The sequence below is a fragment of the Danio rerio genome, chromosome 23 (genome assembly GCF_052040795.2).
Source record: "Danio rerio strain M-AB ecotype USA chromosome 23, GRCz13ab, whole genome shotgun sequence".
Lineage (NCBI taxonomy): Eukaryota > Metazoa > Chordata > Actinopteri > Cypriniformes > Danionidae > Danio > Danio rerio.
Genome location: NC_141043.1, coordinates 6,914,469 through 6,942,167, shown reverse-complemented (window position 1 = coordinate 6,942,167; position 27,699 = coordinate 6,914,469). Strand labels below are relative to the sequence as shown.

Genomic DNA, 27,699 nt, shown 5'->3' with positions numbered 1-27,699 from the left:
CAATTCACCTGTACCGCATGTCTTTGGACTGTGGGGGAAACCGGAGCACCCGGAGGAAACCCATGCGAACGCGGTGAGAAAATGCAAACTCCTCACAGAAACGCCAACTAACACAGCCGAGGCTCGAACGAGCAACCTTCTTGCTGTGAGGCGACAGCACTACCAACTGCGCCACTGGGTCGCCAGCTTCAAAGAACAAAGCACTTTAAAAATGGTTGCCATCTCCACATATTATAAGCAGTGCTTACTAGGCATATTTGGGATTTTTGTTAGGATTTAGCTCATAAAGCATTCCAGTTTATCAAGTTAATAAAGTAGGCAGGTCGAGTTATGTTTGTGGCTTATTTCCTACATAAAGTATTTCCATGTAAGCTTCTTATGAGGTTGTTCTTAATTAAAATCTGGCGCTGTTAATGAGTCCATACGTACCTCATGCCCTGTAATTCTTTGTGCCATGCTTACCGAAAGATAACTCCAAGATAAATTCCAAATTAAGGTCATATGTCATTAATAACTTTCGGTTTGGTTCTGTACACTCTATAAACTCTATGTAATTATGTAATTTAGTTATTGAATACGGTGTTTACTCTAGTGAATGACAGAACTGTGCATGTACAGAACAGGATTAAGCACTAAAAGATGAACAAAAAACAGAAGTAGCGAAAATGGATGCTAATATTTAAATAAGGGCTGAGTGATTAACCAAAATGATGTTGCAAATCTGACTCAAAAAAGCTGTGATTGTTACTGACATTCTGTCTAGGAAGCACAGTTGAATAATAAGCAGTAAATCTCCTCCGAAGGCCAGAGGGCGCTCTCATGTGGAAACTCCAAACACCCATGAAGAAGAAGGCCAGAAAATCCCCATTATAAACAGAAAATTGACATGCTTTCATTGTTTCAGCATGATTAATAAACGACTATGGAATCTCTCACAGAAGGATTTATTTCAAACACTAACTAAAGTTGTGATGTGAGTTTGAAGTAACATCACGTTATTATGTGTGGTATTTTCACATTTCACATTCAGCATTTACTACACGGAGCTGTAGTGCACTGAGAAGCTACACAATCAACCAGGGCTGGATTAAGAATACATTGGACTCTATGGCTAAACCAAACCCAAGGATCCCCTTTTGTTTATTGCCATGCCAAAGTGTGTTCTTACACAGTTGTTTTGCCTATTATTATTCTTGTTATTAATTGGCTAAATATTAAATTTTTCTACTATTTAATTATTATATTTTGTTATTCATTCATTCATTCATTTTCTTGTCGGCTTTGTCCCTTTATTAATCCGGGGTCGCCACCGCAGAATGAACCGCCAACTTATCCAGCAAGTTTTTACGCAGCAGATGCCCTTCCAGCCGCAACCCATCTCTGGGAAACATCCACACACACACACACACACACACTCATACACTACGGGCAATTTAGCTTACCCAATTTACCTGTACCGCATGTCTTTGGACTGTGGGGGAAACCGGAGCACCCGGAGGAAACCCACGTGAACGCAGGGAGAACATGCAAACTCCACAGAGAAACGCCAACTGAGCCGAGGCTCGAACCAGCGACCTTCTTGCTTTGAGGCTACAACACTACCTACTGTATATTTTGTTATATTTCTCTATTTTGAGAAGGCTCACAGCTATACAAAAAATCCAACACATTATTTATTTTATGAACTTCAGACAGACTGCCAAAATCAGCAATAAACATTTCCAATACTTCTTACATTTTCACCAAGTGGCAACCTCCTGCTCTCCCTCGTGAAGTAAATATGGATGTAACTGATACTGCAATTCATCGAAATTTTGTTAGTCCTGGCTCCATTATAGAGCAAATTTCTATTCAACCCACAGTTAAAATGGCCAACTTTACAGCAGAAATAAGGGGTTTACAGCCTGGTTAAAGAAACAATTTTGGTTCATATAGGTAATTTTACCCTTCATGACAACTGTGAGAGGGTGAATTTTTTAAAAACTCATCCATTTAGTTTATATTAAGTTATATTAAGTCTACATAATTAAGGGCGTGGTCACTTGAGTGACAACTAGGTCTCGCTGGTTGCCGTCATTTCACCTCAGCAAAAACAAAAGAACACAAACAAGTTGCAGGTAAAAAAAAATACTAAGCATTTCTCCAAAAGAAAAGCTTTTCTAAGCAAAATCCTAGCAGGCATCTGAAGCTCCGCTCACACTCCGCCTCTTTGCCCTAGTTTCGTATGCCCCAGTTGGTGCGATGACACGTGAACAAAATGGTGATGGTTTTCCACGCCTAATTGTAGCTTCTTTTGCGTTCTTCAGAAACCTATGGAAGACATCACGTATACTACATTCATATCTTTTACAGTCTATGATTTTCACCTATGGTCTAACCAGGTATGATAGTCAGCACTAATACTTCATTTTGTTAAATGTTACTGTTTTTTTTTATCTAAAGGGACAAGTAAGTTTTATAGAGAAATATGCTTTCTAACTGATCCAGAAAAACTTCAGCCATAACTGTCTGTCTTTATATGAGGTAGGTAGTCCACCCAATGGACATTTTGACAGCTGTGTGTATATTTGATTTGGTTTTACAATGTCTCGGTTAAGGTTGCAGGGTGGCTCAGTGGTTAGCAACACATGGTGTGACAACGCGTACCTATGTGTGCCTTTGATGCACCCCTTGATGCTTCTTACGTCCTTGTCGTAGTACCCGTGGCACGGAAATCAGGCACTGAATTTCATATGCTGATTCGGCCCGGTACATACCGGTTACAAAGGTACCGATGCTTTATTGGCACCAGGTTTCGGTACCCAACCCTAGTGGCTAACACTGAAAAACTACTAGCTACAGTGGCTGGTGATCAAAAAAGTTAATGTCAAGCCCTGCAAATAATGATTATCTTAATGTAGTTATTGTCTGTTTAAACAGTTTTTTTAAAAAAAAACAATTTTGTATAGCTTATTAGTGAACTACGACTGCGTGTGTAGTAAGTGCCGCTCCATCTGAAAGCACATGCCGGAGATTTACTTCCACCGGCTTTACTGACAAGATGTTAAAAAAATTGAACTTTGATTAATCGCCCAGCCGATATTTCCCAGTGATGGGTAGCAGCTGAAAGGGTATCCGCTGTGTAAAACATATGCTGGATAAGTTGGTGGTTCATTCCGCTGTGGCATCCACAGATTAATAAAGGGACTCAGCTGAAAAGAAAATGAATGAATGAATAATCGCCCGGCCCTACGTCAAATGTGAAACTTTCTGGACCGAGTTTGAAAGGCTTGACATAGAATCACCAACATTTAAAGAAACATTAGCATAACATGCAGGTATAATCTCACCTGTGCCTCTGAGAGTTTGCTCCAGTTTGGTTTGAGGTAGTAAATAATACCGTTAATAGCTCCTGGCAGTGAGACGCCATGAACAAACAACACCACCAGGACCAGATAGGGGAACACAGCAGTGAAATATACAACCTGTACACACATACAAACACATTACGGAACGCATGACTATATCCACCTAAATGTAAAAACACTGAATCATCACAGATTTAGGTTCATCGTCACAGCATGAAACCTTTTCTCAGAAAGTGTAGCACAGGAACAAAAACACAGCATGCACGCACACATCCACAGGGAGAGATGATAATCAGCTTATAAGCGGCCAGTGCTCTGATCTTTGATCTGTTTTCCCATGTTCATAACAAACATTCATTACTGTTCAACTGATGTGTGTGTAGTAAGTGTATATAAGGGATTATGTAGAGTCAGCCAATCATTACTGCAAAATCAACCCTTAAAGTTTTATCTGAACCGCAGCATATAATGAGCATCTGGCTGTACATTATCCTACTTATTGCACTGCTACTCACCAAGTAAATACATGAAATATTCATCTGAGTACTTGTAGATGAGCTAAAAAGCTTCCTGTAATAGTATCCTATTACAAGGTTACAATATCCAATATGACTTACAAAATAATTGACAAGCCAAGCACAGCTTCAATCCATGTACCTTTCCAGCAGACTTCACCCCCTTCCAGATGCAGAAGTAAACGATGATCCATGTAGCAAGTAGGCACAAGACCATGTGACCGCTGATGTCACCCACTTCATCTAAACCACCAGAGAGACGCAGCACTTTACGCCTGATCAAAAAAGACAAACTTTATCAAAGCCGAGTTAAATAAAGGTAATCCTACATTATTACAGGTAAAAGGATAGTTCAAATAAGATGTAAATTCTGTCATCATTCGTGTCATGTTCCAAACCAGTTTGAGATTCTTTCTTTTGTTTAACATAAAGGAAGATATAATCATGTTTTCAAGAGTTTACACTTGGCTCATGATTTATATGTAGCTTGTTTGGCGTGCTGTCCCGGGAGAGAGCCCTGAGGTCAAGAGATCCTCGAGCCCAGAGCTTCCCACTTTCGCAGGGTGAGGGGAGATTGAGCTCATGTCGATCATAAACTCCCCCGCTGCTAACGCCAAGGCGAACTTCCACAGAGTAAGGCATTAGAAAAAATATTTAGGCTTATTTGTCTATAATATAGAGCACATTTGAATGGCGGGAGGAAACTGGGGAACCGGGGGAAACCCAGGCGGACATGGGGAGAACATGCAAACTCCACACAGAAATACCAGATGGCCCAGCGAGGACCCGACGCCATTGATATTCTTGCTGTGAGGCTACAGTGCTAGTCACTGAGCCACCATGCCGCCCATTCTGGATAAAGGTGGAAGAAGGGGAGGAGTGGGGTTTCTTTCAGACGAAGATAGTTGTAGAAAGGAAATGAGGATATATATAGTGACTTGGGATCCTCTGATTGGAGGACCATGATTGGCTAATGTGGACCAGCTGGGTCAATCATGAGCACATGCTCCTCTCAAAATTACCTAAACATAGTGGAGATAGGAAAGCATGGGGAGCAGAGAGAGAGGGGAAGGATTGGCAAAGGACCTCGAGCTGGGAATCAAACTCAGGTTGCCGTGAGCACCTTGGTGCTATATGTCACCCATTGTGCAGACATCCATCTTCATTCATTCATTTTCTTTTCGGCCTACTTCCTTTATTAATCCGGAGTCGCCACAGTGGAACGAACCGCCAACTTATCCAGCATATTTTTACGCAGTGGATGCCCTTTCAACCCATCTCTGGGAAATAACACTAATGGGAAACAACACTCATTCACACACACACTACGGACAATTTTAGCCTACACAATTCACCTGTACCACATGTCTTTGGACTGTGGGGGAAACCAGAGCACTCGGAGAAAACCCACGCAAACGCAGGGAGAACATGCAAACTCCACACAGAAACGCCAACTGACACAGCCGAGGCTCGAACAAGCGACCTGCTTGCTGTGAGGCGACAGCATTACCTACTGCGCCCCTGAGTCGCCTGATATTCAGGTTTATCATTATTGAAACTGTACATTTTATTTTATATTGAGAGGGAAGAGCACATCTTGAGAGTAGCAGTTTTGACAGGACCAGAACATTTGCTAACATTAAAGCTCAGGCAACACTCTTTTTACCCTTAAAACAAAAATATATAATGCGAAAATATTGTGGAAATTACAATATCTTAATCTGGTGTGGATCAACATAAGGGTGAGTAAATAATGCTATAATATTCCCTTGTGTTTGGACTATGACTTTAAAGTCGCCATGATTGTTCTTTTTATTGCTAACTTGATGTACATTCACTTGAAATTTTCCTGACATGAGATAATTTAGGTCAGTGCATGATTTAGTTCTTTGGAAACTGATTGAACTGTTGAAAGACAGGCATTGCTAACAAAATGAAGGAAGATTACCAAATGAACAAACTCACAGACACATTTTCGCCGAGTTCAGTTGTACGATTTTAAAAAGGAGGCGTGGCACCCAACCCCACCCCTGAACCCAACCGTCATTGACTGATGAGCAAATCGTACTAAATTTTACAAATTTGATCGTACAAATTTATACAAATTAGCCACTAAATCAAAAAGTTACGAATCGCTGTGACATTGCGTTGGAAATGACCCACATATTGGCAATTTTTGGGAAAAGTCACGAAAATCAGGGATTTTAGGCCACAAAAAAAAAATATATATATATATATATCACAAAATCCTAGGGGAACTGTTTATCACCCTCATCCAGTACATTCTTTGACAGTAAGTCAGGATCAATAATCTGTTTTGCCAATAAAACTGAAAGATGATCGCTGACAGGATCTGTTTAACTAGTAACTGCCAAGAGTTTGAGTGTGTTCAAAAACATTTAACTGTAAAGAATATTTTACCTTTAAAAAGAGGCGCAATGCTCCATGTGGCGACCAAACAAAAACAAAAACAGATAACGTGAAAATATTGGGGAAATTACAATATCTTAATCTGGTGTGGATCAACATAAGGGTGAGTAAATAATGGTATAATATTCCCTTGTGTTTGGACTATGACTTTAAAGTCGCCATGATTGTTCTTTTTATTGCTAACTTGATGTACATCCACTTGAAATTTTCCTGACATGAGATAATTTAGCTCAGTTCATGATTTAGTTCTTTGGAAACTGATTGAACTGTTGAAAGACAGGCATTGCTAACAAAATGAAGGAAGATTACCAAAAGAACGAATTCATAAACACATTTTCGCCGAGTTCAGTTGTACAAAAATGTTTGTTTTTAAAAAGGAGGCATGGCACCCAAACCCACCCCTGAACCCAACCGTCATTGACTGATGAGCAAATCATACCAAATGTTACAAATTTGGTCGTATGAATTTATACAAATTAGCCACTAAATCAAAAAGTTACGAATCGGCGTAAGATTACATTGGAAATGACCCACATTTTGGCAATTTTTGGGAAAAGTCACGAAAATCAGGGATTTTAGGTCACAAAAATAAGAATATATATATATCATAAAATCCTAGGGGAACTGTTTATCACCCTCATCCAGTACATTCTTTGACAGTAAGTCAGGATCAATAATCTGTTTTGCCAATAAAACTGAAAGATGATCGCTGACAGGATCTGTTTAACTAACTGCCAAGAGTTTGAGTGTGTTCAAATACATTTAACTGTAAAGAATATTTTACCTTTAAAAAGAGGCGCAATGTTCCATGTGGCGACCAAACAAAAACAAAAACATATAATGTGAAAATATTGGGGAAATTACAATATCTTAATCTGGTGTGGATCAACATAAGGGTGAGTAAATAATGGTATAATATTCCCTTGTGTTTGGACTATCACTTTAAAGTCGCCATGATTGTTCTTTTTATTGCTAACTTGATGTAAATCCACTTGAAACTTTCCTGACATGAGAAAATTTAGGTCAGTGCATGATTTAGTTCTTTGGAAACTGATTGAAGTGTTGAAAGACAGGCATTGCTAACAAAATGAAGGAAGATTACCAAAAGAACGAATTCACAAACACATTTTCGCCGAGTTCAGTTGTACAAAAATGTTTGTTTTTAAAAAGGAGGCATGGCACCCAAACCCACCCCTGAACCCAACCGTCATTGACTGATGAGCAAATCATACCAAATGTTACAAATTTGGTCGTATGAATTTATACAAATTAGCCACTAAATCAAAAAGTTACGAATCGCCGTAAGATTGCGTTGGAAATGACCCACATTTTGGCAATTTTTGGGAAAAGTCACGAAAATCAGGGATTTTAGGTCACAAAAATAAGAATTTATATATCATAAAATCCTAGGGGAACTGTTTATCACCCTCATCTAGTACATTCTTTGACAGTATTAAAAGTCAGGATCAATAATCTGTTTTGCCAATAAAACTGAAAGATGATCGCTGACAGGATCTGTTTAACTAGTAACTGCCAAGAATTTGAGTGTGTTCAAATAGATTTAACTGTAAAGAATACTTTACCTTTAAAAAGAGGCGCAATGTTCCATGTGGCGACCAAACAAAAACAAAAACATATAATGTGAAAATATTGGGGAAATTACAATATCTTAATCTGGTGTGAATCAACATAAGGGTGAGTAAATAATGGTATAATATTCCCTTGTGTTTGGACTATCACTTTAAAGTCGCCATGATTGTTCTTTTTATTGCTAACTTGATGTACATCCACTTGAAATTTTCCTGACATGAGAAAATTTAAGTCAGTGCATGATTTAGTTATTTGGAAACTGATTGAACTGTTGAAAGACAGGCATTGCTAACAAAATGACAGAAGATTACCAAAAGAACGAATTCACAGCAGAAACGAGACGTCCACTAATATACTTTCCCTAATAGAATTCCATGTGACCAGGAGGTGAAGTCTTTCAGAGGGGGAAGGAAGGCGATGGTATTTGATTAAAGTTTATGAGGGCAAATACATTTTTACAAAATAATGAAGTGCACAGACACATGGTTTATAACAAGAACTACTATATACACATAAAAATAGGAACAGTACATTTTAATTTCATGGTGACTTCAACAGCTTATCTGATGTGAAAATGTTGCATCAAACTAACCGAAGCTTAACAAGGTATAAAAGGATTTTAAAGGCACTTACTCCCAGAATTCCATAACAGATGATCGCAAACCCGTGGGCTCAAGGCAGCCGGCACTGATGTTGAGGGAGGAGTTGTTAGGATGGGAAGGAGACTGATTGAAACACACCCGGCTGAAGTTAGTGGTACAGTTGATCGTGTTCCACTCATGGCCACATGTGGCCCACGGCAGAGAGGAAGTGAAGGAGTGAGCCAGAAAATACAAGCCCCACACCAGCACCATGATGTAGTAGGTGTTGCAGAAGAACACGATCACCATTGATGCCAGACCAAGCCCTGGAGGAAAGAAAGACACTGCCTTTCATTCAATCCCTCTAGGATTTTTTATTTTTTTTGTGATCACAGTATTAACAGGAAAACAAACAAATGTCGCAAGATTCAAGCTTGCGTTTTTCTGAAATTTCCAACAGATTTATAGGTAGCAAAATACATCGCAACACACATTCAGCCAAAGATAACTTAAAGTAGGCTGTGTGCATTTTAATCTAGACTAAAACATTCTTGTAAGAGTCATAATTTTAAAGAATAAACTGCTCAAATACATTTACAATATACTGTACATATTTTGATATGTTTTTGTGCACTAAAAGCATGGATCTTCCCCCTGTCTGTTTGTGATGGTTCGCTCTGCTTATCTTTGGACTGTTTTAAGGTATTATTATGAGGGTGCCTTTGTATTAAGAAAGATGTGACAACACTGAGATTTATGTTTATTGTGCAAGCGAATCCACTAAACATTTGAAGCTTGAACAAAACCTTAGGGTGCTTTCACACCTACACTTTTGTTTCGGAACGTATCTCGTTTGCCCAGTTAGCGCGGTTCGATTGGCATATGTGAACAGGGCAATCGCGCTCTGTTCCGCGCCAAAGTAATCGCTCCGAGATCGCTTGAATGAGGTGGTCTCGGCTCGATTGAAACGAACCCTGGAGTGGTTTGATTGCAGTGAGAAAGCGATCCGATCCGAGCGCGGTTATATCACAGTGTTTTATAGATATGTAATAGGCTTACGGCTATATGAAGAGAGAATTATGAGTAGGGCGGGAAGTTTCGCGAGTCTCCGGATGCCCGCAAACGAGTGATGATCTCCCGGTAATCTCGCGTCTCTCTCCCAGTCCTCAAATAGGCATCGTCGCGCACCCTTCTCACCCCTCCCCACCGTGTCTCTCCTCAGACACGTCACGTGCGCGCACCCTGTCAATCACCACCAAACCACCACCTCCTGACAGCTGAGCGGGATGCTGCAAAATAAACCCTGACACTCTGACCAATGTAAGGAGAGTTTACTCGCACGTGACTTGTTTTAGCTCTTTTGGTCCGATTAGAAACTTTGCAGTGTGAAAGCGAACCGCTCCAAGACCAAAGAGCAACAATGTAACAATTTTAATCTCTGTTTCGGAACAACTGAATCGATTCACAGGTGTGAAAGCACCCTTAGTCAATTATTTGCCTGAGTGATTCTGAAAATGACTGATACTACAGTTATTATACTTGATACATCTGGTTTTTAAAGACCCATATGATACATAGTGATGAACAACAGGCAAAGAAAGTAGCTAAAACTGAGTAAAAATAACAATTTGGTGCACTTGTTGTTTACATGGTCTTAACAGTAAACAAATAACATTTTTACAATAGTATAACAAAGTACTGAAATGTGTTCAAATAAAATGCATGTTAATAATAATGTGTCGATCTAAAAATAAACCTCCCAATAATCTTAAGGGGGTCACACACCAGAAGCGCCGCACGGCAACGCGCCACACAGTGCCATACATTTCAGAATTCTAAACATGTGTTTTTATCAGGGTACATACACCGGCGCCGCCCAGCCACGACTCAGGACACTCTTCATATTTCTGCAGCACCACAGAGCGCCATCTGATTAGTTCCATTTTAAATAGCAAGCGAATGTGCGTGTCTGGTGTGCGATACTTTCAACTGTCATGTGAACGCCATGTCACGCCGCATTCGGTGTGTGACGCCCTTTAGAAGAAAAAAAATTCATAAAAGCTTAGAACCATTTTTGGGTGAACTATGCCTTTAAGTTTCCATCTTTGATGCTCTCAGTGTTCACTAGACATACATTACAGAGCAAAATGTTTCTTGAGTTCAAAACATGAATACAAGTTATAGTATACATTGTCACTGCAATGTAAGTAATGCCAGTCTGATCTCATGAAAAAATGAAAGTATTTTACATCAATTTTGTCAGTTTACTGGCTAATTGTATAAATTTGCCGAATTCAGTTGTACGAAAATGTACAATTTTAAAAAGGAGGCGTGGCACCCAACCCCACCCCTGAACCCAACCGTCATTGACTGATGAGCAAATCGTATTAAATTTGACAAATTTGATCGTACAAATTCATACAAATTAGCCACTAAATTAAAAAGTTATAAATTGCCGTGAGATTGCGTTGGAAATGACCCACATTTTTGCAATTTTTGGAAAAAAGTCACAAAAATCAGCGATTTCAGGCCACAAAAATAAGAATATAAATCACAAAATCCTAGGGGAACTGTTTATCACCCTCATCTAGTACATTCTTTGACAGTATTAAAAGTCAGGATCAATAATCTGTTTTGCCAATAAAACTGAAAGATGATCGCTGACAGAATCTGTTTAACTAGTAACTGCCAACTGCCAAGAGTGTGTTCAAATACATTTAACTGTAAAGAATACTTTACCTTTAAAAAGAGGCGCAATGTTCCATGTGGCGACCCCTCCCTGTTTCATGAACTGACCCAGAGCAATCTCCAGGAAGAACACTGGAATACCACCAAAAAACACCATCAGGATGTAGGGGATTAGAAACACTCCTGCAACACACATGACAAAAACTAAATATTCAATAGGGCAAATGGGAACACTTTTATAAACGGGCGCACTTATTGCAGAAAGAACACATTTAAGTGTCAATTTTACAATTTGGGAAACCTAAATGAAAAATGTTTACATTTATATGAAATGCAATTACTTAAGAGTGCTTTTTGAACTACAGAACATAAGGAACTAAATACTGCATTTATGGTAAACTAAAATGCATGGCAATGCATTAAAATAGCATTCATTTACTTAAGGAGGCATCCTAAATAGATGCCCGGGTCACCTCAACTGGCTTCTCTCAATATGTAGGTGAAGCGGCTCTACTTTGAGTTGAATAGATGAATAGAATAGAAAATGTAAATGAATATATATATATATATATATATATATATATATATATATATATATATATATATATATATATATATATATATATATATATATATATATATATATACAACTTCTACAGCCTTTTTACCCTTTGTGTATTACTCCACCCACATACAACCAGCAAAAAGCAGACACTACAGATCTAAGTATAAAAGATGCTTGCTCAACATCAAACTGTTGTATAAACGCAATATCACACTCGTAGCAGTGCAATATGGCTGTATATCGGCACTCGGTCGCATCGTACGCCTCCCACCAGTGGCGATATACAGCCATATCGCACTGCTACGAGTGTGATATTGCATTTATACAACAGTTTGACGACAAAATTGTGTATATTAAAACAAAATCAAACACGGAGAGTTTCAAAAACCCTTTTGTATGTGGAACTACTTTCTTCCACATTGGATTCAAATCATAAGCTGACAGTTAAACAGTTGAACAAGCATCTTTTAAACTTTAGATCTGTAGTGTCTGCTTTTTGCTGGCTGTTTGTGGGCGGAGTAATACACAAAGGGTAATGAATTCTGATATTGCAGAATATCGCACGGCTATCAGCCAATCAGATTTGAGAACCGGACAGAACTGTTGTAGAAATATATATATGAATTATATAAATTATATATAAATTATTTTGTCAAATAATTTTGTGGCTAAAAAGTATCGGTTTAGGCACCATTTTGGCACCGATACCATTTTAAAAGTATTGATTTAGCACTGGTATCAAAATAACCAACAAACGATACGCAACCCTAGTCATACTACTGTGTAGCATGATTTTGTTGCTTTAAAGACGAAATGCAGCCATACAGACTTCTGCCTACATAATTTGCAATCTCCAGAAATGTATATACACTCTCAGAAATAAAGGTACTAGTTGTCACTGGGGTAGTACCTTTTAAAAGGTACACATTTGTTCTTAAAGGGTCCATATTGGTACCAGTACCTAAGAAATTTAAGAGGAACACTTTTGTACTTTTTAGGTACTAATATGTACCCTTAAGGTATTAATATGGACCTTTTAGGTACCACCCCAGTGACACCTCGTGTACCTTTATTTCTGAGAGCGTAGGATGACGTTTTCGATGTTGTTCTCATGTGGTCAAGAGGTGTGGAGAAAATTTTGAGGGTAGGATGTAGGCTTCCAGTGCTATCAGGCTAACATTAGCATTGTTTAAAGATCTCCTATTGCACCTTTAATATGTAGGGTTTCTCTGATTGATAAATTTTTCAAATATACGAATGCGATGAAACGTTTTGGACTTCAGTGTGCTTAAGTAGATTAAAAATGAATAATTTTGGTATTTTTTTAGTAAATTTATATTTTTGCGGGGTGTAAACTCCTAAAATGTTTTATTTGTGAATGCCAGAAAAATAGCACAAAAGAGCACATCTCCTCCACAAATCATGTTGTTTACGAACAGATGAAGAATGCAGTTGTTTAGCATCAACTCCGCACAACACAACTGACACTGTTCTTGAGATGTCGTCTGAATCCTATTACTCTGGCGCTGACTTATTGACATGTTTCTGCTGGCACAGAAAACAACAGTGAAGGGGAAACAAAAAAGCTGATAACATACATCACCACCTACGTGCGTCAGAAGAGCTGCGCAGATGGTTAATGTTACGATAGAGGGAGAGGAGAACAAAGAACAGAGGGTCACTTATTCAACCTTTGATAAACTCAGGCCCTGAACATTAGGCAGTCATTGTTCTTCCTCTTGCTTCCTGTCTGTCGGGCCCACGTTTATATTTCTCAAAGCTTTGACCTTCCAACTTATCTCAACCATCAGACACTTTATTTCATTTGATTTGTTTTAGTCTGTTAGACCTGTTCACCACATGGACAAAAACATTCAACAAAAGTTTAAAGGAATATCAGAGTCCATGCCACAAATATAATGATAACGGCACAGAGAAATAATGTGTTGGGATAACTTCCAATATCAATGGCAATCAGAAGCCTAAACAGCAGATGACAAATAGGATAATAATGTTGTTGTTATAATTGGGCACTACTAGGGGTGTAACAATACGAAAGTGTCACTGCTGTCACATGCACATGCTGTCACACGCGTTCAGATTGCTTGAACCAGCAGCAGTAGCAGGCCAATAAGGGTGCAGCTAAAATAGAGGATGCCTCCTCCTCTTATAAGTCCAACATAGCAAACATTTTGGTTTTCCAGTCACTGAAGAGGATGGTAACAAGAAAACAGACAAAACACAAACACAAAACCCCCAAAACACACACACAAACTGTGTGTAAAGACTGTCCTTTAACTGTCCTTGAACTACAACATAACATTATTCATTCATTCATTTTCTTGTCGGCTTAGTCCTTTTATTAACCTGGGGTCGCCACAGCAGAGTAAACTGCTAACTTATCCAGCAAGTTTTTTATGGATGCCCTTCCAGCCGCAACCCATCTCTGGGGAAACATCCACACTCATACACTACTGACAATTTAGCCTACCCAATTCACCTGTACCGCATGTCTTTTGACTGTGGGGAAAACCGGAGGAACGCAGGGTGAACATGTAAACTCCACACAGAAACGCCAACTGAGCCGAGGCTCGAATTAGCGACCCAGCGACCTTCTTGCTGTGAGGTGACAGCACTACCTACTGCGCCACTGCCCAACATAACATTACACAGACTTAATTTAAGCAATTAAGACTTTAAGACCAAACTACACAACCCAGACTCATTCTAAAAATATACCTCTATATACATTTCTGGAGAGCTCCAAATATGTCCCAGGAGGCACGTTTTTTGCAGTTTTTGTTTTCGCGAATCCACCAGAGGCTGCTGTGTGCGCTTTTTTAAACCTTAAACTTCGCTGTCGACTGACTGACTGATCGACTGACCCAACCTCCTCTTTCCCTAAACCCAACCAATAGTGTTTTCAAAAGTACCAATTGAACCACGCACCCACTTCCCTAAACCCAAAAGCAGTTCAGAAAATTGTGTTTTCAAAAGCAATCCAGAAAAAGAAAAAACCCTCAGCCTGATCTTTACCACATTTTCAGATTTTACCCTATTCTTACCCTGTTATTTACTTTTTTTTTGTTTTTGTCTTACCTTTTTGAAACCATTCTTCACCGTACTCAAACCCCATCATCGCAGTCAACTCTGCTCTACGTCACCAGTCCACCAACGTATGCGGCGAGCCACTGAACAAACTGTTAACTTTCCCGCTAGTTGTCCATACGAAGGTAAGGGGATAGTTGGTAAGCGCGAAAAGAAACAGCGTCATACCGCCCTATAGCCCCGTTTTAAAGACGAAATGCAGCCATACGTAATTCTGGCTACATAATTTGCGATCTCCAGGAATGTATATAGGGGTATGTTTTCAGAATGAGCCTATGTTGAAACTATTCGGAGTTATATGATCATATGATTGCGAGCATATGTATCTCACCTCCTCCATTTTTATAACAGAGGTAGGGAAACCTCCATACGTTTCCAAGGCCAACAGCAAATCCAACACAGGACATGATGAAGTCCATCTGCCTGCTCCATGTTTGTCGATCTGAATGTCCCAGTTCTGCTGTGGGATCACCTGTGTCCACCAGCCCGGCACAAACACTGGGCTCAGCCACGTCTGTGTTGGAGCCCTCAGTCTCTGACACCAAAGGTCGGGCGACTTCTGCATCCTCCTGAGACTCGTCCTCACAAGAGCCTCCATCATCTGAGAGAGAGAGATCAATACATGATTTACAGACTGCAGGCTTTCAGCTGAGAATGTGTAGAATCAATTCCACATGAAATGTAGATATGGACCCCCTTTCAACACTTTCTAAAGCAGGTGGTCCATGCAAGAATTTTTGATGTTTGAGCTTTCAAACCCTTGTTGGTGTCTTATTGTAATGTACAGATGTCTTTTCATCTCAGCAGCAATTAACTAAGGGTGCTTTCACACCTGTGAATCGATTCAGTTGTTCCGAATCAGGGATTCAAATTGTTACAATGTTGCTCTTTGTTCTTGAAGCGGTTCGCTTTCACACGGCAAAGTTTCTAAACGGACCAAAAAAGCACAAGTCACGTGTGAGTAAACTCTCCTCACATTGGTCAGTGTCAGGGTTTATTTTGCAGAATCCCGCTCAGCTGTCAGGGGTGGTGGTGGTTTGGTGGTGTCTGACAAGGTGAGAAGGGTGAGAAGGGTATTTTACGACCGGGAGAAGACGCGCGACTCGTTTGCGGGCATCCTGAGTCTCTGTGCATTTGCGGGAGACCCCCGAAACTTCCGGGACACTTGGGATGTGTGTTGAATGACCTTCCGCCCTACTAATAATTCTCTTCATATAGCCGTATGCCTAGTACAGGGATTCCCAAACTTTTTTATTCCGGGACCCACCTAGGCAAGTAATTCAATCTCAAGACCCACCATAATATATTAATATGGAAAAATGGGTAAAAAAAATGTATCCATTCAAAGCAGTCAAAAATATATGGTGTGTGGCTTTTTGGATTTTGCTATTTGATATGCAAAAAATGAGGCTCGAAGTGCTTTTTGTGGGATGCTGGCTGTAACTGTGATAATTATTTTGTTGAAAAAGATACTAATTTTTTTTAGAAGAGAATATGATCAACCTTTGATCAAGCCTCTTGATTATGATCAAGCCCCGTCACATCGCAGTAAATTCCACTGCTAGTGTATAGTCATAAGAAACTAAATAGGTTTTTGATCGACTACTACAAGCTGGACAAACGTCAGATAAATATGATAATGCAATTAACGTTATAGCTGAATAGATCTAATATTTACACATTTGCTTGAGGAAGGACTGATGGGGGTAGTTACATTACTATTACTATTTTCCATAACATCTATGCCCTTCCATAACATTAGCTGGCGTTAAAACTAACAGATAGTACTTTAGCTATTTATTGATTAGCAATCTGTCAACGTTGGGTGTAAAAAATATGGGACAACACATAGCTTCAAATGATAGAATACATAGCAAACATTGGAAAATATTGACAATAAAAAAAAAAAGTTTAGCGTATTAAAATCAATAGCCTATACAGAAATTAAATAAAGTTATAAAATCTATTTCACGTTTAATTGCATTTGCATATTGATTAAAGTTACCATAGTTTTTTAGTGAAGAGCAGCCAATGAATCTCTCATTGGGTTTTGTTTGTTAACAGAGGTGTTAATGTAAGAATGCACAGATCTATAATGAAGCATTCGAGTACTTTAGTAACTGTGTGTGCTCATTTAAGAGAAAATTAGTAGTGTTTAAAATAAAACACGCAGAACAAAGCAAAAAAAAAGAAGGAAAAAAGAAAAAAAAGAAAAAAATAAGCACTTTTCCGACGATCCCTTACTGAGAGCTCCGCTCAGCGTGAGCTCTCCCGGCTAAACGCAGATTGCGAGGGCTCAAACGGAGCAGTGCTTGTAATGTCGAGCGAAAAAGAGAAAAAGACAGCCGTGAAACAACCAGCTTTGTCTTTTTGTAGGAAACACACTTTAGATAATTTTAGTGTAAGAGGTTTTTGAGTTATTGCCGTCAATCGTACTGGTTTTGATTCACCGCAATGTAAATAAAGATGGGGTCACCTACGAGACGTTGCCCGACCCTCCTTTGTTCACTGTGCGACCCACAGTTTGAAAACCCCTAGCCTAGTACATATCCATAAAGCAATGTGATATAACCGGGCTTGGATCGTATCGCTTTCTCACTACAAACAATCCGCTCCAGAGTTTGTTTCAATCGAGCCAAGACCATCGCATTTAAGCAATCTCGGAGCGATTGTTTTGCGATTGGTGGTTTCACATATGCCAAACGAACCGCGCTAACTGGGCAAACGAGACAGGTTCTGAAACAAAAGTCTAGGTGTGAAAGCACACTAATTTGTTAAACCAGCACACACTGAAAAGCTGTGAAATGCAAGGTACAAAAATGTGTTGAAAATTGTTAATGTTTTATATATTTTATTTATTCATTTTTTTTATGTAATTTGTTCTGAATCTAAATCAGGGCTCGAAATTAAGACCATTTGGTCGCATATGCGCCCGAAAATTAATCTATGCGACCTCATAATATATTTGGGAGCATTTGTGCGACTGCATAAAATGGATGTAGTGCAACCTGTTTTGATTTTTTCTAAAAACGTGCTGAATCGCTCTTTCCTGCTGCTGTATTGGTTCATATTAGCTGTCAATCACTCAAGGCATTCCGCTGATAGATGACGGGGAGGGAGCTTTAATAACCGCAGGAAATGCAAACGGCTGAAGCGTGAAAAGTACAGTTTTGCAACTCCCACCTAAAGTTGAGGCGCAGATGAGAGCGATCATGACATGTGGTGAATGTCGATCCGCCAGCCGAATCTCAGTGCGTTGCATTCAATGCGTGTTCAGCGCAAATATCCGCTAAATGTAAAATCTAATATTGTACACATCATCGCCAAAGAAGCTTGCCTTTACTAAGTTTACACTGAAACCGACTTATAACGAAGAGCGGTAATGCGCTGGTAGTCATCGCGTGAATCCTGTTCTGCCTGCTCATATATTGGGTCGGCTGACTCGCCTGCTTTATTCCACAAACACAGAAAAATGAAGATCAGCTCATAACGAGATCATTAACATGACGCAAACTGAAACCAAAACTTTTAAAGAGTGATAGAAGTGAGACTTTTCTTGCTTCTTATTGTCCGTTCCTTCTTGAGGTGTATATTATTTTGCTATTTAGTTACTGATGACTGCTTTGCAGCTTTCAGCATTGAATTGAATGATTTATTATAATCCTTCATTTGTTTTGTAGCAGAAATATTATTTATTAAATTGACATGCATATAAAAACAATTGTGCAGAATAAATATTTCTTACTGGAACGCTTCATTTGCGTTTGATGCAAACCATATATATATTTTTCATAAAGTAACAGACTTTTACAGCAGATAACTTGCATTCAAGCACATTTAAGGCAGCATGATGATGAGAAATGTTATTCATTGTTAGTATTATTGTCATTTTCATCATCATTAATATTCTATAATTATTAGACATACATTTTGGAATTATTACAAATAGTTGTTTTAAAATACAATAAATCCCTTAAAATACAATTTTGCAATGGTGCTCATTTAATTTCGGTGGATGCTCCTAATTTTTTTCTGGTGCTCCTAAATAGTTGAAATTATGAGCACCGGTTCTACCCAGGAAAAAAGTTAATTTCGAGCTCTGTAGATATATTTTGGGAAGGATATATACATTGTCCAGCATTAATGAGTACACCTCTTACGGATGTCTTTTTTTATATTTGTTAAATTAATACATACAAGTAAGTATTTCCAGTAGTGATCAATGGACATATGACAGCAGCGATGAGACATTAAAAATAACACATAGAAGAAACACAATAATCGGCAGAATTCCCAGCAGGGTTGGATGGCAAGCCATATACATCGGCACCCCCAAAATGATAATCTAGGATGCTGTACAATAAAATATTTGTGTATAAATTAAATAAGTCAGTACTAAAGACAAGACTGGAACGGATAATAGATAATAATGGTGCAAAAATAATGGTAACCGGAGAGATAATAATGGTGCAAAATTAGTGCAGCCCAATGGGCTCTATGCACAACTAGTGTTTTCCCAGCAAGGATAAACTTCCAGGTGAAAGCTTAATGTGACTATTTTCAATTTCACAATGTTGTTTTAACAGCATCGATATTGTAATGTAATTACAGTACATTCAGTGAAATAGACTAAAGCATTCATTTACTTGTTCAAGTGTAAAACAAGATGAAAGACTGTGTAACCACTAGCACTGTCAGTAGCAACAGGCGAGCGCAGAAATTTCATTGAAAATACAGGAGTATAATAAACTTTCAAATTTTAAAGAGATGACGGGGGTGAAATGGATTTAATGCAGTGCTTATTGTTTGACCAGATACCCATTTTTTTATCTTATATCTAACAGGCAGTGAAGATCGCTGATTGTTAAAGAAATCTGATCTTAAACGTGACAATTTCCTAATGGAAAGACATCACCGGAACTCCTTGGACTGCCTGGCTGAAAATTAAAAGTCCATGAGTCCATGCGCAAATAGCCCATTAATATGTTATGGATATATATATATATATATATATATATATATATATATATATATATATATATATATATATATATATATAATTAGATGAAGTCAGACTTATTAGCCATCCTGGTCCCCCCCCCCCCCCTAATTTATGTTTAACGGAGAGAAGATCTTTTTCAACAGATTTCTAAATATATATATATATATTATATATATATATATATATATATATATATATATATATATATATATATATATATATATATATTAAAATGAGGGCGTATTAATTAAAATTTTCTATTCATCAAAAAAATGTAAATAAATAAATATATGGATCAAAAATAAGGTTTTCAAGCATCCCCCACTAGATTACATTTAGTGTGACAACAATTTATGTACTAAACAAATCACGAATAATTAGAAAAAGAGTATTTTATGACATATTGAATAAATGACAAAGATTATAGTTATAATAATCTACAATAATATAGTTATATTATAGTAGATTATAGAACAGAAAATACTCATTATTATTTTTACTTTATATTTGTCACTAAACTTCAAGTCGCTACGAACGTTTGGATAATTTAAAATGTATTCAAATCGAGGATAATCCCTTATGCTTTAATAAAATGCATTAAAGAACAAGCAGAATAATGCAGTTTCACTTTCGTGGAACATTGTTTCACACTACTTATTTTCCGATCATTCCTATCATTACACACTCAATATTAAATATGCTTCCTGCTCATATAACATCGCGATAGCTGATGTTTAACAATTGAATGTAAACTTAATTGTAAATGCAGGGTAGAGCGTTCGAGTGGAGGTTTGATTGACGGTCGTGTTCCTATGACATCAGTGGCAGTTTTATGCCTGTCAGAGATGCAGTTGAATCCAGATTGGAGCGGATTGAATGACTCTCTGAGTGAGAGAGAAAGCGAATGTAAGGAGGAAAGTGAAGGAGACACTTGATACAGGTAAATACACGAAGACAGCAGATCTGGATCCTGTTCATAGCACATGGTTTTTACAACAGCCCTGCGTCTACAGGAAGCATAGTTACAAAAGCACACTGCTATGATTAATTTCCATGTCAGTTTATACATTGCATTTCGTGTCGTTTCTCTGTAAACACACGGCCATTAAATGTTGTTATTATTACCATTGTGTGTGGGAAAACAAGCAAATAAAGATATAAAGTCATTCTTACTTGAGAAATGCTCTTCAGGCGACATGGCGCGCGCGCACTGACCAGCAGGAGCGCCGCGCGCCCGAGAATTTACAAATAACGGTTCTTGACCCTTTTCTTTTTTTAAGTTTGCCTGGTTCGGTAGTTTTCCGCCGGTTTGCTGTCGGATTGTTTGTATAAGACTCGCTCTTTAGCAGATGGTTGATGAGATTGAGGTCCAAATTATAATAATTGACGTTCGTCGCAGGCTGACGAGGGTCTCAAAAGCAGTCGACAAAGCACTTGAAGGTAAGCCTGAAGAATCGCATGGATGTCGGTTAAACGAGAATAATAGTAATTCTCAAGAAATGCCAAGAGTTGGTGAAGTAATTTAACGGAAAGCAGGTGTGATGTGTCGCTGCCCGTCTGGCTGGATATTACACCGCTCTAAGCATCAGCGCCCAGCTCGCAGCGTCCCAGTTATGACGCTCGGTGCGGCAATGTGATTGGCTGGCGGAAGTGCGGTCCTCTGCGATTGGCTGTGTCTGATGTTGTCACGCGCAAACGCGTACCTGACCAAAGCCGCGTACTGACACAAACCGAACATGTCTAGACTCCCTAATTTACGTGCACAGCGATGGAGTGTTCATATGCTAACGCAGAACAATGTATTTGGATGTAAATTGCTGATAAAAAGTAAAAAGCGTCCAAATAGCAACTCCTTATCAGTGCTGATCTAATCTGAGCTCATTTTAAAAGCCTATACACCTAAAGAAAAGTTCAACTTTAAGTAGATGTGTATAATATAATATAAATAATATAATATAATACAACTATATAATATAATATAATATAATATAATACAACTATATAATATAATACAACTATATAATATAATGTAATATAATATAATACAACTATATAATATAATATAAAATGACTATATAATTTACAACACAATATGTAAAATTAAGTGTTAAAATAATGAATTCGTTACTTAATCAAAAAACAATAAACACAACTACAAAGAGCACAAAATTAGGGTAAATATAGTGTTTAGCATATATAAATACACCCCTCACAAATCTATTTTTTAAATCATAATTTTAATAGGAAGCTATACAATATTATATTTGTGCATATCCATTAGATTATTCAGTACTGAAGCCAAATCTGGAGCTTATCTAACAAAGTAACTTCTGATAATGGTCCAAAAACTAGTAATTTATATGCTATAGAAGAATATTAAATACAAATCTTAAAAGAGGACAAATCAAGAGCAGCAAAAAATTGAAACATTTTGTCAAATTTTTGTATTATCTTTCAATTTCTAAATATGTTTGGTGACTAAAATATTATTTAAAAAAATATATCCGTTTAATAAATCTCTTTTGTTTAAATGCACCAAAATGCATTGATTCACTGAGAAATGGATACAAATATTCATTTTCATACTCAATTATGCTGAGCACTGCACTTGGAGTTTCCTCAGTACACATCAAGTACACTTAAAAGTTTAATTCTGATATTTCTGAGAAGTTCATAAAATAGACTGGAACTTTTATGTAATAATCTTTATTATTTAAATAAGCACATTAATGGTGCACTTAAACATCTTTTTTTGTAAGAACTGCAGCTTTTTACTACCAATTATACTGTACTATGAAAGACTTAATTTTATTTTTCTAAAGGATTATTATACGTTTCGTTGCTTATTATTTTGTTTAGTTACAACAGAACCTCCTTCACACCAGCTTGACATTAAAGTAAACTAAAAACAAATGGAATTGGAAGTTGCTGCAGAGTTATATATCAATTTGAGGATGAATTTCTAACAAAAACTGAATATTGAGTAAGAGGCAGGGGCGTTTTTTTTTGTTTGTTTTTTTTTGTCCTCCTCCTCACGGTTTAAGCGGGCATATCTAAGCAAATTTCACCCAATCCATCAAACTGACATCTATAGAGAAGGACTGTCATTTCAGAGCTTAAGAAAATGGTTAGATTTGGATGAAAGTTCATCAAAATAAAACAGTTTTTTTTTTCCAGATTCGCTTGTACTGAAACATTTTTTGCTTTAACCTCTTAAGGCCCAAAGTGTTTTTACATGCATATTTTATTTCTCTTTGCTATTTGGGCTTATTAATGAAACCTAATTAGAATAAAACCTGAGTATCATCTTTAGATATGATGTACTTTTAGAGAAAAATGATGTCCATATATCCTCCATATGTACTCGTGGTCCGAATTTACATAAAACACTTCCTGACTGTTTTTAATGCATATTTAACATATAATTTTTTTAACATGTTTTGACGATCAGAGAGTAAAAACTACTTTTTCGGCCACTTTGGAAAGTTAAAAATAGTGTTTGGGACATTTTATATGCTGCAAAACACTTGAAGGATCACACTGTATGTCTGTAAAAAATATAAAACATTTAAAGTACTTTAAATAGGTTTTTAAGGCAGGGGTGTCAAACTCAGTTTCTGCACAGTTTAGTTCCAACCCTGCTCCAGCACACTTACCTGTAGGTTTCAAACTAGCCTGAAGGACTTAATGGGCCCTATCATACACCCGCCGCAATGTGCAACGCAATTGTTGTTTGCTGGTTTTAGCTTGGCGCAGGAGTCGTTTTAACGTTTTGCGCCACGCTGTTTAAATAGCAAATGCATTTGCGCTCAAATGTGTTCTGGTCTAAAAAGGAAGGCGTTCTAAAGCGCATTGCTATTTTGAGAAACTATAATAGATTTTTCAATAGACCAAAACAAAGCCAGTCTAAAGTCCAGCGCAGAGCACATTAGTTGTGCGCTTCGCTTACACACTGCTTAATACACACAAGATGTAGAGCAATACACAAATATCTTTACATAGGAAAAATAATTAAAATATTAAGGATATATATATATATATATATATATATATATATATATATATATATATATAAATAGGATATAATTGTAACAAAGGGTCTGACACAGAGGGATCCATTTGCAGTATGTTTATTAAACAGTTTAATAAACAGCACACAGATGTTACTAGTGTGCGAACTCACATAAAACACAGTTGTATTAGTTCGATGGGCTGACGGCAGGCAAACACAGAGTGATATAGCAGGCATGAGTCGGAGGCAGGCGGCTAGGATCAATGTCTGTATTCAGGCTGGGTTCAAGACAGGCAGCAGGCAAGGCAAGGCAAGGCAAGGCAAGGCAAGGCAAGGTCGATAGACAGTCCGGGTTAGCAACGGGGAAAGCAGGCAAGGAGTAGAAACGCTCAGTAGTGTTTGCAGGGGCAGAACAAGACTTCGCACTGAGGTGTGTGTTTGTGCTGCTTATATGTGAGTGTGTGGTGATCAAGGAGATGTGCTGCAGGTGTGTGGTAATCAGTGTCTGGGGATGACGTAATGTCAGTAGTCCGGTGATGGTGACCTCTGCTGGCCAGCGATGGGAATGACTGGGACAGAGTCGGTGACAATAATAAGGATATATATAGGATATAAATATAAAGGATTAAAATATTACAAAACATATTATTTTCTAGCCTACGTAAATATAAAAACATACTTTCATGCCTTCTTCATCTCGGGGGCTTTTTTAGTTTATTCGTGACAATTTTGTTTTAGGATATAACTCAGTATTTTGAACACACTTCATTATTATTGTTCATTTATTCATTTGCTGGAAATTAGAACTGAATTTAGAAATAGTTTTGAAACTAAAATTTGCGCTTAACAAACGAAATTAATTATTTATAGGCTAATTGATGTCTGTGTGTACAAGGTTTCCCTATCCACGAGAGCAAAAGTGAAAGTAGATAATGAGAGGCCTTTTCTCTCATTCTCGCGCTGCAGATGCTCTGTTTAACTGTTTTTTTGCTAGTGAAATGCTCAGTTTTTCCACTTACAAAGTCGTCATGTAAATAGCAAATGTGCAATAGTGCGACACAACTGGCTCTTAAAGGGAATGGGAGATGAGACTCTGATTGGTTCATTCTCAAAACACACCTATAACTCATTAAGAAAATAAACTCAACCCTTTTAGACCATGCGCCATGGCGCAAAGTGGATTTTTCCATCCTTATATGAGCAAAAGTGGATTCTAACATGCCCCGAATGCGTTTGCGCCCTGTGCTTTGCACTTTGCGCGGATCGTCAAAATAGAGCTCAATAAGATTGATCAGGTGTGTTTAATTAGAGTTAAAGCTAAACTGTGTAGAGCTGCAGCCATCCCTCTGAGCTTGACACCTGTGCTGCTTTAATGTGGACAAGTAAATTTCGATTTCGTACACTTTAAATATGCTTTTTGTTGCTAACCAAGCTCAATTTTATATTCATCAAGGAGATACACATAAAAACACAGAAGCATAGCTAAACAGTTGTAAGAAACTTTTTTAGTGAGTCACCAAAAGCCCCCAAATTCCAGACTCCGAATTAAGCCTTATGGTATTAAAGGATCTATTGCAGTAAGAGCTCACATGCCTTTCTCTTTAGCTCAGCACAGAGGCGACGGCACAGGAGAAGTGCAGCTTTTATAGTATGTAAGGTGTCCAGGGTGGGTTTTTAAAAATGGCATTTGCCATCTGAACTGGCAGAATTTTGGCAACATGGACTCGATTCATCATATTGCTAGCATTGTGTATACATATTTTAAACACATTGCTAGCATGTTTCATAACTTTGATAATATCTTTAACACAAGTATGCAAAGGCTAAGCCATAAATGCTAATGCTAGGCCAACATCATGTTGCTAGCATGTTTTTTTAATCATAATTTAACTTTATTTAACTCATTGCTAGCATGTTTTATCATTTTGACATCTTTAACATGTTGTGGGCATGTTTTAACACATTGCTAGGTTTTACCCCCCAATATAATGTTGCTAGCATTTTTTTTAATTATTATTTAACTTTATTTAACATATTGCTAGCATGTTTAAGAAGTTTGACATCTTTGAAATGTTGTGGGGATGTTTTAACATTGCTAGGTTTTACCCCCCCAATGTTATGTTACTAGCACTTTCTTAATCATAATTTAGCAATATTTAACATTTGCTAGCATCCCTGCTGAAAAAAAACAGCTTAAACCAGCCTAGGCTGGTTGGCTGGTTTTAGCTGGTCGACCAGGCTGGTTTTAGAGGGGTTTTGGCCATTTCCAGCCGGGTCTTAGCTGGTCAGGCTGGGAGATGACCAGCTAAAACCAGCTTGACCAGCTTAGCCAGGCTGGGAGCCCAGCCAAAACCAGCTATGTCCTGCTTAAACCAGGCTGGTCAAGCTGGTTTTAGCTGGATTTAGCTGGTCATTTTCCAGCCTGACCAGCTAAGACCAGGCTGAAAATGGCTGGAAACCAGCCTGGAAATGGCCAAAACCCCTCTAAAACCAGCCTGGTCAACCAGCTAAGACCAGCCAACCAGCCTAGGCTGGTTTAAGCTGGATTTTTCAGCAGGGATGTTTTATAATTTCGACGTCTTTAACCTGTTAAGGGCATGTTTTACCATTGCTAGAAAGTTTTACCCCTCAATGTTATGTTGCTAGCATGTTATTTATCACATTGCTATTGACATCCTTAACCTGTTATGGACATGTTTTAACTCATTGCTAGAAGGTTTTACCCCCAATATAGTGTTGCTAGCAAGTTATTTGTCATAATTTAGTATTATTTAACACATTGCTAGCATGTTTTAGAATTGTGTCATCTTTTACCTGTTATACGCATGTTTTAACACTGCCAGAAGGTTTTACACACCAATAGTTTGTTACTAGCATGTTATTTATCATAATTTAGCATTATTTTAATCATTGCTAGCATGTTTTAGAATTTTGACATCTTTAACCTGTTGTGGGCATGTTTTAACATTGCTAGAAGGTTTTACCCCCCAATGTTATATTGCTAGCATGTTATTTATCACATTGCTATTGACATCTTTAACCTGTTATGGGCATGTTTTAACTCATTGCTAGAAGGTTTTACCCCCCAATGTAATGTTGCTAGCATGTTATTTGTCATAATTTCGTAAAAAGTGCTACACAAATAAACTTGGATTGAATATTGATGAACACATTGTTATTATGTTTTAGAATTTTGTCATCTTTAACCTGTTATGGGCATGTTTTAACTCATTGCTAGAAGGTTTTACCCCCAATATAATGTTGCTAGCAAGTTATTTGTCATAAATTTGTAAAAAGTGCTACACAAATAAGCTTAAATTGAATGTTAATGAACACATTCTTAGCATGTTTTAGAAATTTGACATCTGTTGTGGGCATGTTTTAACACATTGCCAGAAGGTTTTACCCACCAATATTATGTTGCTAGCATGTTATTTGTCATAATTTAGTATTATTTAACACATTGCTAGCATGTTTTAGAATTGTGCCATCTTTTACCTGTTATACACATGTTTTAACACTGCCAGAAGGTTTTACACACCAATATTATGTTACTAGCATGTTATTTAGCATAATTTAGAATTATTTAACTCATTGCTAGCATGTTTTTGAATTTTGACATCTTTGAAATGCTATGAGCATGTTTTAACATTGCTAGGTTTCACTCTCCAGTATTATGTTGTTAGCATGTTGTTTATTATAATTTAGCATTATTTAACAAATTGCTATAGCATGTTTTAGGATTGTGCCATCTTTAACCTGTCATGGGCATGTTTTCACATTGCCAGAAGGCTTTACACACCAATATCATGTTAGCATGTTATATTTTACATAATTTCATAGTATTTAATTTGATTGTAA

At 37.7% G+C, this 27,699-nt stretch overlaps 1 protein-coding gene across 13 annotated transcripts in view; it reads right to left on the bottom strand.

Moving 5' to 3' along the window:
* si:ch211-117c9.5 overlaps positions 1 to 21,413 on the bottom strand; it is a 64,944-nt gene extending 43,531 nt beyond the window's left edge. For 9 of the 13 annotated variants that reach the window (XR_015523139.1, XR_015523133.1, XR_015523131.1 and 6 more), the window contains exons 1-6: positions 21,000 to 21,413; positions 15,156 to 15,425; positions 11,203 to 11,334; positions 8,516 to 8,789; positions 4,005 to 4,137; positions 3,330 to 3,464 (exon numbers count right to left, since the gene is read on the bottom strand). Coding sequence is in view for 4 of the 13 variants with exons in the window: in XM_087306521.1 (XP_087162647.1) it covers positions 3,330 to 3,464; positions 4,005 to 4,137; positions 8,516 to 8,789; positions 11,203 to 11,334; positions 15,156 to 15,425; positions 21,000 to 21,024 (969 nt within the window). In the remaining 9 variants the exon portion in view is untranslated. Of the gene's footprint in view, positions 1 to 3,329; positions 3,465 to 4,004; positions 4,138 to 8,515; positions 8,790 to 11,202; positions 11,335 to 11,492; positions 11,630 to 11,866; positions 12,138 to 15,155; positions 15,426 to 20,999 lie in introns of those variants that run through there. The other 4 variants (XR_015523138.1, XM_087306523.1, XR_015523137.1 and 1 more) reach the window with 2 other exon arrangements.
* Between the last annotated feature and the right edge of the window lie 6,286 nt (positions 21,414 to 27,699).